The 16,946-nt window shown below is 39.7% G+C and overlaps 1 protein-coding gene across 2 annotated transcripts in view; it reads left to right on the top strand.

Moving 5' to 3' along the window:
- The window catches only part of nbeal1 (neurobeachin-like 1), a 232,050-nt gene that overhangs the window by 81,683 nt on the left and 133,421 nt on the right, over positions 1-16,946 (top strand). For both annotated transcript variants that reach the window (XM_060827558.1, XM_060827557.1), the window contains exons 2-5: positions 2,523-2,614; positions 13,623-13,784; positions 15,317-15,398; positions 16,605-16,732. In XM_060827558.1, coding sequence (XP_060683541.1) covers positions 2,523-2,614; positions 13,623-13,784; positions 15,317-15,398; positions 16,605-16,732 — 464 coding nt within the window. The remainder of the gene's footprint in view (positions 1-2,522; positions 2,615-13,622; positions 13,785-15,316; positions 15,399-16,604; positions 16,733-16,946) is intronic.

Genomic DNA, 16,946 nt, shown 5'->3' with positions numbered 1-16,946 from the left:
GTGAGGTGAAGAAGCAAATCTCACTTTCAGGGCATCATAAAGTTTCTTGTTTGGTAAGAAAAGGAGATGCCGCTGGGTGTTTTCACAGAAGAGCCAAATCATAAACAGGAATGTTATTGGTTAGCTGAGCTGAAAAGTATCAAAGAATTGCTGGTATCAGAACTGTTGTGAATTGAGCGATAGAGGATTTATAGAAGTGTACTTGAACTTTACTGATGACATTTGTACACATGAAGCTTATAGTGATAGCTCTTGTCAGGTAGAACCTCTGACCTACCTGCATGAATAAAGAACGCGTATTGTGGGATTCTGTAGCTAACTAGTGTGCTATTTGTATAGGGAGTGATGGTTGGTGTTTGTGGTTGCTTAAAATATATCTTTGGTCTATCAGCTATTTACCGTTTTACTTGAAGTATCATTTGGCTATTAAGTCAGAGTTTTATTTGTGTTTTTTCCAATTTTTGTGAAAGGAACAGCAATAAAAAGTGGAAACTGAAACAAATACAACGCTAAAGAAACTCTGCATTTTTGCAGCATCTGGGGAGAGAGAAACAAAATTTGAACAGAATCTTTGAGGAGTTCCTTTATTTGGAGGTTATTCAGTAAACTTGGTTATCTTGGTTTACATCTCCTTCATGGGATTTGTATTACACCATAGTATGCAATATACATGCACTTTACATGCGATTATGTACTGTTTAAACTATCGTTACTTTTGTAGGAAGTGCAGCAGACAATTTCTGCACTGCAAGCTCCCAGAAACACCATCTCAGATCCTGAGGAAACTTGGCAGGGTGGATGTTGAAAGCACATTTCCTTTTGTGGGAGATTCTAGAACTAGAAGTCATCATTTAAAAGTGAAGGGGTGCCCATTTAAAAACAAGATGAGGAAAGACTTTTTTCTCTGAGAGCCTTTGGAATCCCCTTCCTCAAAAGTCATTTGATGCAGGATCTTTAAATATTTTTAAGGCTGAGTTAAATAGATCCTGATGACCAAGGTGATGCAAGGTTATTATGGTATGCAAGAATGTTGAGTTGAGGTTAAAATCAAATCAGTTGAATGGCAGAGCAGACTCAACGAGCCAAGTGGCCTACCTTGTTCCTTGTTTGTATGTTTGTGACGGTGACCAGACATTCTGTTTTACTTGACTTTGATTGAGGGCCAAATATTGGTTGGGACACCAGGGATAGGTCCCTTGCACTGCCTCAAAATAGTGCCTTAGAATATTTTATACACATCCAAAAATAAAGCTTGGTTCAACAACTTATCTGAAAGATTGTACGCCTATCCTTGCTGCATTCCCTCAACCCTGTACTGGAATGTCAGCTTTGATTTTTGCACTCGATCCCTGGAGTGGGGCTGGTATCTAAAACCTTGTGATTCAGAGGTGAGAATGTTATCAACTAGGTAAAAGAAAAGTTGCCACAGTCTTACCAGAGCATATAGCTGCTCTCTAAGTAAAGAGAGACAACTAATGGTGGTTTAACCTGAGAGTCACCATGCCTCAGGTACGGGGAGAGGTTGTGAAGGAGAATTCTTCATGGTAACCTCAGCTTGAAAGAAAACATTTACAGATTTGTTGGGAAAGCGCAAGGGAGTGAGACTAATTGGAAAGCTCTTTCAAGGGCTTTCACATGCACAACGGATTGCATAGTCTCCTTCTGTTCTCTAGGATTCTGTATAGATGGAAGGATAGTTTGTGTGAGAGAGTTTAACGAGCAACGTTTAAGTTACTGCCAGGTAATGTTTAGCATAGGATATGAAATAAATCATGACACAATGAGGTGGTTCAGTATGAAATGATTATTTTGTTGAATTTTTGTTTGTTCAGTTTATTAAGATTGAATTACAGTTTGCAATTTCCTCTCCATTCTAGATTTATTCTCTTTGACAGTCAGCATTTCTGATTTGGCCAGTAGGTGAAAAAGGATGGAAATCAAAATGAAGCTAAATGTTATTGGGCACCTGACTTAGGAGCTCTTTGAAAAAAGGAAAATTATGCAACAGCTGTCTGTCTTTTGATAATAATTTTATTATTGTGATACTATTAATAATATTGATTAACAATTAATTATATTATAATTATATTGTAATAAACAATAAGAGTTTTGTTCCTTTAATGCGACAAGTGCAGCAAGAGTCTGGGTGCATTCCCATTCTTCCCACTTGTAACAGAGATGTGCAGTTATTACTTGCTGAGTAGCCCCATAACACAGATGAGTGTGGTCATCAGTCTGAAGCTGGACTCCAAGCAGCACATAACATTTCCTAGAGCTTGAATTTGTGTGAGCAGATTCTCAGTGAATAGAGAGGCTAAAATAATGCAAAGAAATTGTATGTGTCAATTCTGCGATGGGCTCAAGTGGCTTTGCAGGAAAACAAAACTTTGGAAGTGTATCCCTGGGTCCAGATCTGACATTTGAGGCACTTTATTAATTTGTGAATTTTAATTATGCTGTATTTGTTTGAACAAAAATAAAATTTGACTCATGCTTTGCTTGTATATATTTTCTATTTACAGAAGGACCCAGACTACCTTAAGCTGTGGCTAGAAAATTTTGTTGCAACATATGAGAAGTTTCTTGATGTTGATTTTGAAAAACCTCCCACAAGGTATGTTATGTTTAAGTTTTGTTCTGTTCATTCATGGGATGGGGAGTTACCAAGACATCAGTTATTGCCCATCCATAATTGCCCTAGAGAGGGGAATAGTAAGGTGCAGTTTTGTGTTATTCGTGTGTGGTGATTAGTAGGCGGGAGTAGTTCTAGACATTTTATCCTATGGCAATGAAGGAACACATTTATGTGATAGATAAATCAGTATGGTCCATGACGTAGAGTGGAATTTGATTATGATAGTATTTCCATCCATCTGCTTTTGACTTCTGTGTGATAGAGGTTTCTGATTTCAAAGATATAGTAAATGAAACATTGGTGGGTTACTTCAGTGAAATTTATAGATGGTGAAGAAGCAAAAGAGTGAATTTTAAAGTTGCTGGATGGTGTGCCAGTAAAATGCTTTGCTTTGTTCCTGATGATCTTGATCTCCTCAAGTGTTACTGGAGCTGTACTCTCCCAGGCACTTGGAGAGTAATTCCATCCCACTCCTGACTTGTGCCTTGTAGTTGGCTTTAGAAGGTGAGATATGCGTTCCAGTACCAACCTTTGACTAGCCATAGCATTTATGTGACTGGTCTAAAATCTGACACTTGGAGGCCAGCAGTCGATCACTGTCACCATGGCTGCCCAGGTATTTGTTCACAAGTGAGAATTTAAGGCAGCTTCTTTGCGCTTAGACATCTAAGGCCTTCCTTTAACCTTACAGCAACTAAAGCATCCAGGCACGTTGAGATGTACAAAAATATGCAGGCCATGTTGTTAAACTGTAGGTCCTTTTTCTGATTATTTTCCTTTGTTGTCTTTTGGATTTAAATAGGGGTAAGTTAAATGATTACTGAAACAGGATAGCGTTAAGTGGAGTATCAGGTGTCGATCATAAATTCTGTAAAATGAGGTACTGATCAGTGAAAATCGTTGGACACTACAGTTTGATCTGGCTAGCATTAGCTTTACACTTGTTTGGGAAAATTCCTGAAGAAGGGCTTATGCCCGAAACGTTGAATTTCCTATTCCTTGGATGCTACCTCACCTGCTGTGCTTTAACCAGCAACACATTTTCAGCAAAATTCCACTAAAGCTTTCTAATATTCAGGGGTAGCTAATATTTTATCACAATTAATTAATGGGCAGATTAAGATCATTAAGCTCTATTGACCCTTCCTGCTTGCCAATGATAACTAGAACATATTGGTTAAGCATTTCCTCCTTACCCCAGCACCTTGATAATCTCATGAGAAAGAGAAAGGTAACCAGGCCTTTAAAGGACAACTGTTCGGGAAGACTCCTATGTATCTTAACTCGCAGCCCACCCTTGGATTGGTCTACGAGACCAGTATACTTGGTGTTGTCTGTGAAAGCACACCATCTATTTGTATGATGGATTCCTTCACCCTCTTGTTGGTTACAGGTTAGCACCCAGACCGTCAGCTAGCAGTGCATTGTGTAAAATGAATTATCTTAATTTTGCCCAATTAATTGACTTGTAATTGTCTGCTTAATTGAAGGGATGACCACAGCAGACCGTGGAATTTAATAGATAACCAATAATGCTATCTTTCATATTCTAAACCAGTCTGGATTGTTGTAAAACCTGTATGGAGAACTTCAAAAACTAAACAATGGTGATGTTTAAGCACTGAAATCCAACATTTAAAAATATCCTTATTAGTGTATACAGATATTATGATATTATGTTTAATTTTTTGACCCTTGTGTCCGAACAGGCGAATGTTTAATCTAACAATTCATTTCGACATGAGGGATCATGAACTCATTTCTTGCAAGAGGAAAGATCATTTCTGTTTTGTGAAATGAGTTCTTCATTTGACTGTCGTCACCCAAATCTCAGTTGGCCTGGCTCTGGCAATAGTTTGACAACAATAGTGGTAGTCATTTTAGCACTCTGACCTGATTGGGAAAACTCTTAAATCATTGTGTAGAAAAGTGACAGAGCAGAGCACAGTGACCAGTTGTTTGAAGGAGGGAGTGACTTATCATATTTTGAGTATGGTTCTTATACAAAATCACTGCTGGTATGTAGTTGTTGAGTCATGATCTATCACCCCACTGGTGTCAGTAGTAATTCATCAAATATTTTTTCATTAAATGTTCCCAGTAAAAGACCAATTAGCTCATTGTACGTCTTTGAAGAAACTATCATTTAGTGCCTTTCTCCAGACCCCTACATATACGTCTAAATCTGTTTTGAATGTTGCTGTTGAATCAAAGTAGTGTATTTCTGATCCCAGCAACTTTTTATATTTAATAAATCTAATTCACCCCCCAGTCCTTTTGGTCACCTGTGATTGATTTCTTCTCTATTTTTGCTGTCCCTCAACATTTATTACCATGGATCATTCTTGAAACGTCTGCTCTTGAGTTATTTGTAATATGGTTCTTCAGAGAAGTCTTGGCAGGTGTTTGACAAAGTCTTGGATGGATGCTCATGAGAAATAGTTTTGCTTCCCTACTGATAGAGGGATGATGAGTTCAGTGCTATTAAGCACTGTCAGTATGACTGAGAAATTCCAGAATAAACTCAGTTTGTGAAAAAAGTGTATGAAGACTAGGGCGTGATCAGGTGACCTATTTGGGATAGCTTATACAGAAGGTATTTTTAGGATATTGTTTAATAATATAGTTCCAAGCATGTTGTAAATATTAATTTTGCTCACATACTTTGTCAGTCGTTCTGTAATGTCAACTGCAAAGCTGTCCCAGCCAGAAGCAGAAAAATGCAGTCTGTTCTTGCAGGTTCAAAGACAGCTGCTATTTTTCTATCTGACTGACAAAGTTACTCAACTACAAAAACACTCCAATCCCTGCCTTATGTTTGAATTCAGCATAACCAGTTGGTACTGAATTTTTGACAAAAAGATTTGAATAGATCTTTATAAATAAGAATGAGGCCAATTCCACCACACTTGTTGACAGAATCTGTGTGAACTTCACTGCCAGTGTTTAAAAACAAAATTCTTTGTTTCTGTGGGATTGCCAAATGGAAAAAAAAGTCTTAAGTAACATAGGTTTGATAAGTACTGTTACGGTAAATATGTCCCTCACATTAGCAATTTCTTTAAATTATTAGTGGGGTGATGGAGGAGCAAAGGCAATGCATCAAATTTATAGACTAGACACAGACCATTCAGCCCAACTGGTCTTAATCCCAAGTTTTGATATTCCCTCACAAATGGCATCATAATCTCAATGACTATTTCAGTGTTTTTTTTCCCAACTCTAAATATTTAGTCATAGTCATAGAGATGGAAGCAGACCCTTTGGTCCAACCTGTCTATGCCGACCAGATATCCCAACCCAATCTAGTCCCACCTGCCAGAACTCGGCCCATACCCCTCCAAACCCTTCCTATTCATATACCCATCCAAATACCTCTTAAATGTTGCAATTGTACCAGCCTTCACCACATCCTCTGGCAGCTCATTCCATACACGTACCACCCTCTGCGTGAAAAAGTTGCCCCTGAGGTCTTTTTTATATCTTTACCCTTTCACCCTAAACCTATGCCCTCTAGTTCTGGACTCCCCGACCCCAGGGAAAAGACTTGTGTATTTATCCTATCCATGCCCCTCATAATTTTGTAAACCTCTATAAGGTTACCCCTCAGCCTCCGATGCTACAGGGAAAACAGCCCCAGCCTCTCCCTACAGCTCAAATCCTCCAACCCTGGCAACATCCTTGTAAATCTTTTCTGAACCCTTTCAAGTTTCACAACATCTTTCCGATAGGAAGAAGACCAGAATTGCACACAATATTCTAACAGTGGAATAACCAATGTCCTGTATAGCCGCAACATGACCTCCCAACTCCTGTACTCAATACTCTGACCAATAAATGAAAGCATACCAAACACCTTCTTCACCATCCTATCTACCTGCGACTCCACTTACAAGGAGCTATGAACCAGGACTCCAAGGTCTCTTTGTTCAGCAACACTCCCTAGGACCTTATCATTAAGTGTATAAGTCCACTTCTATTATGGGAAATCCCTCGTGCTTTACATTTCTAGAAAAAGAGAGCTTCAACCTGTTCAGTATTTCCTAATGACTGTAACTTTTCATTCTCCTTGAAAATCATTTTGCACTTTCTCCAGTCTCACTATACCCTTTTTTGATGATGTAAAGACCAGAATTGAAATTAGCCACTGACTGAATTAGAAAGGGAAACCTATAACCTGGTTCCTACTTCAGGGATTCTACTGCTTGTTTGCATTATGTGGAAATTAGTTGAGAGCAGGATCAGATTCAGTTGCGATGACCTTATTATCGAAAGTCTTGTTGGCACTCATTGTCAAGATTAAGATGAATGAGGATACTATGGAAGTATATTCATGCAAGATGTCAAATGCTTCAAGGCAGTAAGAGGACAGATAAAATGTATTGTCTGTAATTAATAAAACCACTGAGGGAAGGCATTGTATTTCAGAAAAAGAATTGCATTCTAAATTATTTTATACTCTTATTATGACTGAGCAAGAATACCAGTTTTAGTCTTAGTTACCAGTGAAACTGTGTACTATTTATAGGATTACATAGTCTGCAGTGGTAAGTTTGAAGAATTTGGGATATTTTCTGTCTTTATGCCAGATTCAGGCTTGTTGTCGAAGCAGCTGGCTTGAGGCCTGTTTTAGGGCTTGAATAGTTCAGATGATGCAACTGACTGAAAGAGCAAAGCTTAAGCTCTTTCCACTGGAAAATCCAAATACTATGCATGTGTTGGCTGGTTTAAACAGTCGAAACAGCAGACTTCTTTGTTTTAGAATTATGAGATCAAATTTGTTACTTAATTTGCATGCATGTAATTTCTGTACTTTATTTAGCCACTATGAACACTGCATGAATTAATTCTTCAGGCAACACTGATCCATCCTGCCTTTCTTTCAGAAAATGTACAAACTTTATAGTACACAGTATTTGTTTTGAGGCAACCTTTAATGTCGTGTCTCCAATTGTGCTGCATTAAACCAAGTGATGGACTTGACTAACAGTAAACTACATTGCATCATAACTGTCCAAACCTTCTAAATAAACTAAGTTTTGCATTGGAGTTCCACATAATTCCTTGAAAGGTTAGCTGTTGGCAATATTTATAAACAACTTGGAGTTGAAAAATTGTGAAAACATTCGTAAGTATAAGCTGCTGGCAGATGGAGTTTAATTTAGATAAACGGGAGGTGCTGCATTTTGGGAAAGCAAACCTTAGCAGGACTTATACACTTAATGGTAAGGTCCTCGGGAGTGTTGCTAAACAAAGAGACCTTGGAGTGCAGGTTCATAGCTCCTTGAAAGTAGAATCGCAAGTAGATAGGATAGTGAAGGTGGCATTTGGTAAGCTTTCCTTTATTGGTCAGAGTATTGAGTACAGGAGTTGGGAGGTCATGTTGCGGCTGTACAGGACATTGGTTAGGCTGCTGTTAGAATATTGTGTTCAATTCTGGCCTCCTTCCTATTGGAAGAATGTTGTGAAACTTGAAAGGGTTTAGAAAAGATTTACAAGGATGTTGCCAGGGTTAGAGGATGGGGAAAGGCTGAACAGGCTGGGGCTGTTTTCCCTGCAGAGGCTGAGGGGTGACCCTATAGAGATTTACAAAATCATGAGGGGCATGGATAGGGTAAATAGTCAAGGTCCTTTTCCTGGGGTGGGGGCATCAAGAACTAGAGGACTTAGGGTGAGAGGGGCCTATGAAAGAGTCCTAAGGGACAACTTTTTCACAGCTGCAAATGTGTTGCTGGTCAAAGCACAGCAGGTTAGGCAGCATCTCAGGAATAGAGAATTCGACGTTTCGAGCATAAGTCCTTCATCAGGAATAAGAGAGAGAGAGCCAAGCAGGCTGAGATAAAAGGTAGGGAGGAGGGACTAGGGGGAGGGGCGATGGAGGTGGGATAGGTGGAAGGAGGTCAAGGTGAGGGTGATAGGCCGGAGTGGGGTGGGGGCGGAGAGGTCAGGAAGAGGATTGCAGGTTAGGAGGGCGGTGCTGAGTTGAGGGAACCGACTGAGACAAGGTGGGGGGAGGGGAAATGAGGAAGCTGGAGAAATCTGAATTCATACCTTGTGGTTGGAGGGTTCCCAGGCGGAAGATGAGGCGCTCCTCCTCCAGCCGTCGTGTAGTTGTGTTCTGCCGGTGGAGGAGTCCAAGGACCTGCATGTCCTCGGTGGAGTGGGAGGAACGCTTCAGAGCTCCTCTATATTGGTGAGACAGGCCGCTTACTTGCGGAACGCTTCAGAGAACACCTCTGGGCCGCCCGAACCAACCAACCCAATCACCCCGTGGCTCAACACTTTAACTCTCCCTCCCACTCCACCGAGGACATGCAGGTCCTTGGACTCCTCCACCGGCAGAACACAACTACACGACGGCTGGAGGAGGAGCGCCTCATCTTCCGCCTGGGAACCCTCCAACCACAAGGTATGAATTCAGATTTCTCCAGCTTCCTCATTTCCCCTCCCCCCACCTTGTCTCAGTCGGTTCCCTCAACTCAGCACCGCCCTCCTAACCTGCAATCCTCTTCCTGACCTCTCCGCCCCCACCCCACTCCGGCCTATCACCCTCACCTTGACCTCCTTCCACCTATCCCACCTCCATCGCCCCTCCCCCTAGTCCCTCCTCCCTACCTTTTATCTCAGCCTGCTTGGCTCTCTCTCTCTTATTCCTGATGAAGGGCTTATGCTCGAAACGTCGAATTCTCTATTCCTGAGATGCTGCCTGGCCTGCTGTGCTTTGACCAGCAACACATTTGCAGCTGTGATCTCCAGCATCTGCAGACCTCATTTTTTACTCGACAACTTTTTCACGCAGAGGTTGGTGCATGTGTGGAATGGGCTGCCAGAGGAAGTGGTGGAGGCTGGTACAATTGTAACATTTAAAAGGCACGGATGGGTAAATGAATAGAAAGGGAATATGGACCAGGTGCTGGCAGGTGGGACTAGATTGGGTTGGGATGTCTGGTCGGCATGGACAGGTTGGAGCGAAGGGCCTGTTTCCGTGCTGTACATCTCTATGACTGTATAAGAGAGCCACCGGAAATTTGAAAGAAATGTTGATATCCGGAAGAGTGGGGAGAATGTGAAACTTGCTACCACAAGGCGTCGTTAAGATGAATGGCATACATATGTTTACAAGAAAGCAGTCATGTTAATAAGGTTGGACGAAAGTAGATGGAACGTAAGCTCCAGCATCAACCTGACAGATGAAATAGATTGCGTAGTTCTCTTTGTGATTTTGCCCCATTTTGAACTACAGTGCTCTTATGAATGCCAGTGTAGGCCCAGATAAGAAATCTGATTTAAAACTTTTTTGTTTAAATAAATGCTGTCAAGTAAAATTGAGTTTTGCCCAATTTTTAGCATTGTCAATTATTTCTCATTTGATATCATTGAGGAACTACACATGCAATGTACTTTTGCTGCCACCATAAAGATGGTGGACTAATCTAAATAAAGCAGTTCTTATCCAAAATCTCAAAGCTGCCAGCACTTATCATTTCAATGATGCAAATCTATTTTCTATTTTGTACTGATGTGTCGTTGTCTGGATGAACCTACCCCAAATCTGCTTCCTACAAGTGTAGCACTACATATCTTCTCATTTTGGGAATTAATAGATTGCCAACCTTTTAAGTTCTTGGGGCAATAAGACAATCTTTGTCACCATTAAGGTTTGTAAAATCAATGCTTAGGGAGATTTCTTGAGGTGATTTTCAGGCAAATTAATATGTGTTGAAATTTTATCCTAGGTGTGATTGAAGTAACTTCATATGGTTGGTGTTACCACCAGGAAACACTAACACAGTGTCTGATAAATATTGCTCCAAAGTTTGCCAATTATTTTAAATCTGTCACCTCTGACTTCCAACCTACTTACCAGAAGCAATGGTTTCCCCCTCCTTACTGATCAAAACTGCTCATTACTTTAAATACCTCATTTCAGTCTCCTCTTAACTTACTGCTCGCAGCTGGACAATTCCAGCTTCTCCAATCTCTGCTAACAAATTAAATCCCTCTTCCTTGATTATCGTCTTCAAGAACTTGACATTTTTTTCTGAAATCAGGTAGCCAGAATTGGATGCGTACTCCAACTCAGAGCTAACGAGTGAATAATGTGCAATATAAGCATATGTTTCTGGGAAAAAAAATTTTTGTCTGACTGGATGGAGGAGTCAAAGGCTTATAAAAGTGGGAAATAAAGCTATTAGCAGTTCTTGTACGTGGATGGATTGATTAAATGGCACCTTCTCATTACAAATGCAAGGCTTGAATCTTCATCTAGATGAGAACATAACAAGGAGCCGACTTTTGACATTAGGCCTGCAAGCCTTTTATTTGGAACCTGATGTTTAAGGACTGCACTGTGAAGCCTGGATTTTTATTGCTGGTTTCCTGGCATTGGAGTTGAATTCCACCCCCTACTTAAACCGGGCTGTTCTGCAGGTGTGGTGCTGTACCAAAACACCCGTCATATCTTTGTAATGAAGCCATCTTTCCCACTGTTATCAGACTTACGAATGGATCTCTCATACATTAGAGTAGATCTTTCTCTGCACCTCCTCTGTAGCTGTAACACTATATTCTGCATTTGGTATATTATCCTGTTGTACTTATGTAAGGTATGATTTCTCTGGATTGCATACAAAACAGTAGTTTTCACAATAACAAATCAAAACCTATTCCCTTGGATTTGCTAAAAGAAAGTTTTTTATCCATCTGGTTCTTGTTATTTGGAAAAATACTGAATAATTGTGGGGAGAAAAAAACACCGTTGGAAAGAAAATTTAAAAAAAACTCAGTTTCTCAAGAAATACTGTGCTTTACAATAGAATCCTACAGCACAGGAGGAGGAAGTTTGTTCTATCATACCTAAACTCGCTCTTATATAAAAACACTGTATTATTAGTCCCATTCTCCTGTCTTCTCCCCAAATTCTTGCAAAGTTTTCCCTCTTAAAATATTTGCTCAAAACCCTTGACAGTTACTAGCGACTAGTTTTCCACCACCTATTTCAGTTAATAAGTTCCAGATCAGCATAACTAGAAAAACTAGATTAAACAAAAATTCCCCTAACACTCTTCTAGTTCTTTTTCCCATTAACTTAAATGTATATATTGTAGGACTAGTTCTCCTGCTTTTAGAAATGGTTTCTTGCTACATATGCTATCAAAACCCCTCCTAATTTTAAAATGATTGCTAGTAGTATTGACCTATCCACAGCCAGCTAATTTTGCAGGACGGCGAAGCAGTTGCTGTTTTTTTTGGCTGGTATCAGTGCGATGATCTCAAACTGCACTGCACCACTGTGAAACAGTGTGTGATTTTTCCTTGGCAATCGAGCAAACATGTGATCAGAATAAAGTTAAATTTATCTTTTAAAAAAATCACAGGAGCTTGGTTGCAGTAGCAGATTTCTTCTGTCACCTCCCTGTTAGTTGAAATCAATGAAAGCATTATCTGTGAGAATATCTGTTTCATATTGTCAGTTGAGATGCTACCACAGTCTTAATTACTTGACTTTTTTTCCTTGTGGGCATTTCTGGCACAGCTGTCATTTGTTGCTCATCCCCAAATGCTCAGAGGATAGTCAAGAACCAACCATACCACTGTGCATCTGGAGTGACATGTAAAACAGCAAAATTTCCTTTACTAAACAACATGAGGGAACTGGGTGGGTTTTTACTTTCATGGCCTCCATTCCTGAGACTAGCTTTACAGATTTGGAGATGCCAGTGTTTGACTTGGGTGTACAAAGTTAAAAATCACACAACCACCTCATGAAGGAGCAGTGCTCTGAAAGCTAGTGCTTCCAAATAAACCTGTTTGACTATAACAGAGTTATTTTTAATCAATCTGTTGAGGGATGTTATTACACACCTACAGCAGGTGAGACTTGAACCCAAGCCTTCTGGATCAGAGACAGGAACACTACCACTGCACTACCAGAGTCCCTTGAGATTAATTTTATAGTTCAGAGCTGTTAATTGAATTCACCACCTGTGGTATTGTCTTCTCTTTGTCATGGGACTAGTAATTCAGAGGCCAGGCTAATGTCATGGAGGCATTAGTTTCAATTAATTTAAAAAATAAATTAGAAAGGTGGTCTGAGTAAAACTAACTGTGAAATTACAGGATTGACATAATAGCCCATCTGGTTCAGTGATGTCCTTTCTGAAAGGAAATCTGTCAGATTTCCTGATCTTGCCTACATGTGACTCCAGACCCATAGCAAGAGCTTGGTTCTTGATAGCACTCCGATGTGACATTAAGGTTAGATCCCTGTCCTGTCCCACTGGCAAAATAGGAACAGAAATAGGCTTTTCAGCTCCTCAAGCCTGTTCTGCCATTCAGTGGGATCATGTGTTCTAACCCTATATCCCTTAATATTTAGTTAATAAAACTTTATTTATCTCTGATTTAAAATTAACAACTGATCAAGTATCTACTGTCATTTGTGGAAAAGAGTTACAAATATCTGCCATCCTTTGTGTGAAGAAGTGCTTCTTAACATCTCTCCTAAAAAGTCTGGACCTAAGTCTGAGACTATGCTCCCAGTTCTAAAATCTCCAGTCGGTTGAAGTAGTTTATCTTGATCTACCCTGTCTTTTCCTATTATTATCTTGAAGATTTCAATCATATCATTGCATAATGTTCTAAATTGTAGAGAAAACAGGCTTAATTTGTATAATCTCTCCTCAGACATAAACCCCTGAAGTTCAGGTATCATGTCAAAAATGTCTTACTCCCTCAATTTTTGCACCCTCCCTGGCAGCATTGTGACATCAAACCAGTGGTTTCACCTGAGCCCCTGGAACCACCATTTAATGCGTTGGTAATCTCAAACCATGTGGCAGTTTTAGCTCATTAAGTAACCGTTCAAGTTGCTTGCAGCTGAATTTAAACATTTAGTTCAAAACCTTGGCTTGACCTCCGTAGTAGCTGAAATGTGTGCACAAGTATATAATCTCAACATTGATCATGTTTATTTCTGTTCCCTTAGACTGGATGACATTCCACCAGGATTATCTTTGTTGCCTGATAACATCCTGCAGGTTCTCAGGCAACAACAGTTGCAATGCATGCAAAAACTGTCAGACGGGCTAGAAGATGAACAGCAAGCACTGGCGCTCACTCTGGTCAAATTCCTCATTATCATCTGCAGGTATAGTTGCTATTATAATTATATGTGATTGATAGCACATAGACTAGAAGGGGGCTACAGAAAGCTAAGAATGCGAGTGTTCTGATATAAGGTAACAAACCTGAATTGTTAATTCTGTTTCTGCATAGATGCAGCCAGATCTGCTGAGTGTTTCCAGCATTTTCTGTTTTTATTTAAGATTAGATTAGATTAGCGTCCCTACAGTGTGGAAACAGGCTGTTCGACCTGACAAGTCCACACAGACCCTCCGAAGAGTAGCCCACCCAGACCCATTTCGTTGTGACTAATGCACCTAACACTGTGGGCAATTTAACATGGCCAGTTCACCAGACCTACACATCTTTGGATTGTGGGATGAAACCCATGCAGACACATGGAGAATGTGCAAACTCCACACGGACAGTCACACAAGGTGGGAATCGAACCAGAGTCCCTGGTGCTGAGAGGCAGCAGTGCTAACCACAGTGCCACCCTCTAAGATTTTCGACTGCTGCATTAATCTTTTTACCATATGCCTATTGAACAGTAATATGTCCTTAAAGAGACAATATCCCAAAGGACAATGAAATCCCTGTTTCACTCGATTATATATATTACTGATGCTGAAGAAGTTTTTCTCTTTTTCTCCTCCCTTGTAGTTACATAGTTGTCAGTGACAGATATATTGGTGCATTGGTATTTAATCTCAGAGAGAACTTCCACAGAGTCTTTGTCTGTTTGGTCTATGTTTGTTTGATGGGATAACAAGAGAGAGAAAAAGAAGATACAACAGTTGAGCACATTCTGTCCTCAACTAATGCCTATACATGAGTGTCAAAGGCTAACTGCCTAGCAAACAGGAACCTGGGCATTTTAATTTATCTTTAGTCCTCTTCATCCCAATCTTGTAGCTGGCCAATAGTAAGCATCTGTCACTGCTCTGGCTGACTTAACTAACTTAATGCAACAAATCAAGAAATTTCCCATTAACTTGAATTTGTGTAGCACCGTTAGCATGATAAAGTGCCTGAACATGTTTTATGGGAGCAGTATCAGATAATATTTGACACTGATCCCAATAAAGAGCTATTCGGTTAGGTTGATGGTTCGTAGGCTTTAAAGATCCTCATAAAGAGGGAGGAGAGATTGGATGTAGTGAGAATTTGGGGAGGGAATTCATACCTTAAGGCCCAAGCTGCTGAAAGCATTGCCTTTAGTTATGAGACAAAGGAACGGGATGCTGTAATGGAGTTAAGAATTGAAGGAGTGCTGAGGTCCCGGGGTTTTTAGGACTGGAAGAAGTTCACAACAATTCGAAGGTGCAAGACCAGAGGGTGATCAGAATGTTAAGTTTGAAGCTGAGCTGGGCATTTTCTAATTGCAAGGCTTTGGTTTTGTCCCATGTCAACTGATTTATCCATTTGATAAGCCAATATTTTAGTCTCTCGGGTTAGTTCCTATTATTTATGGATGATCTTTCATTATTTCTGTTTTGTTTGAGTTTTCTTAAAACAATGTAAATTATAATTTGGATCATTCCATTTGTTTCTAAGGAACCTGGCTAATGTTGAGGAGATTGGCACTTGCTCCTATATTAATCATGTTATTACTATGGCTACAGTCTACATTCAGCAGGTAAGTGATGATTAAAAACAAAACTTAAGTTTTAACAATAATTCTTAGCTGTATGTTGTTCCATTACTCTACGACAATGCAGTTGTTTATTTGTTGAAACAAAAGTGTGTAATTTATCAGCAAGAAAACTCTTGAGATTAATTTTTTGCAGGCTTAAACTAGTTTTTGTGCATGTCCTATTCTTAATTCTTTTCTTTTTGTCTTTGCGAGTCGATAGGCCAGACTGCTCCTTCTATACTGAAATGAATATCTGCAAGCATTTGCAAAACCAAACTTCCACATTGAATCCCTACCGTCCCTTCAGTCCAACAAGTCCAGATTGACCCTCCGAAGAGTAACCCACCCAGTCCCATACCCCTATTCTATATTTGCCATTAACTAATGCACCTAACCAACACATCCTTGAACACTACGGGCAATTTAACATGGCCAATTCACCTAACCTGCTCATCTTTGGATTGTGGGAGGAAACTGGAGCACCAGGAAGAAATCCACACAGACGTGAGGAAAATGTGCAAACTCCATACATACAGTCGCCTGAGTCTGGAATCAACCCAGTTCCCTGGCACTCTGAGGCAGTAGTGCTAACCACTGAGTCAACATGCCGCACCCTGTGATACCTGGGTTGCAGACAATTGTGGAACAATGAATGAATTCTTTAATATAGTAGTTGATTTGTGAAATTGCCAAATTGTTGATGACAAAATGTTCTTAAAATTCTTTAAAAAATCTGCCTAAATTTAAAATTTCTAATGAAAAATTGCCATTCTTTGTTCAGTTAAAAATGCACATCCTCAAGTTAAAATGACTGGTGTCTAATTGCTAATATTTGATGAAGTTTCTTACGGTAATTTATTTTGTTGCAGTGCTCATAGGAGCTGTCAACAAACAACAGCCTCCAGTCGAGTGAAATTGCACTTTCTTTAAACATGAAAGCAGAATATTGCAGATGCTGGAAGTAGTCAGGAACTGCTGGGAATACTCAGCTGGTCTGGCAGCATAGGTAGAGAGAGAAAAACAGAGTTAAAGTTTCAGACTAATGATGACCCTTTATCAGTCAAGTGTTACCATCGTCCTAAAACTCTGTTTTGTTCCACAATTGCTGCAGACCTGTAGAGTTTTTCCAGCAATCTGTTTTATTGGAAGCTTTTTAAATATCGGTAACCTGCTGTGTTTGCTGTTTTCTTAATTTTCTTTTAATGCAAGTTAAAAAGCAAGACCAAAGAAAAAGAAATGGCAGATCTAACTCCAGCTGAAGAGTTTGCAAGACATGCGCTTACCTTTTGTGAGAGTTTGTATGACCCATATCGAAACTGGAGACAGAGAGCAGCTGGGTAAGTGGTTCAAAACTCCAAAATAATCAAAGCTAAGCTGAATTTCTTTCTAAACAGAGAGTATGTGTTTTTTTTAGATTAATATATTGAAAAATGTTGTTAGGTATCATCTATATTCAGTTACCATTTGAGCATAATTAACAATGAGCATCAATAGCCTCATCATTATTTTGACAGTAAATTCTGTCTTACAGTGTGTTTAATTCATTACAGT

The sequence above is a fragment of the Hemiscyllium ocellatum genome, chromosome 7 (genome assembly GCF_020745735.1).
Source record: "Hemiscyllium ocellatum isolate sHemOce1 chromosome 7, sHemOce1.pat.X.cur, whole genome shotgun sequence".
Classification (NCBI taxonomy): domain Eukaryota; kingdom Metazoa; phylum Chordata; class Chondrichthyes; order Orectolobiformes; family Hemiscylliidae; genus Hemiscyllium; species Hemiscyllium ocellatum.
The sequence above is the reverse complement of the archived record's forward strand: the minus strand, read 5'-3'. Positions and strand labels throughout refer to the sequence as shown.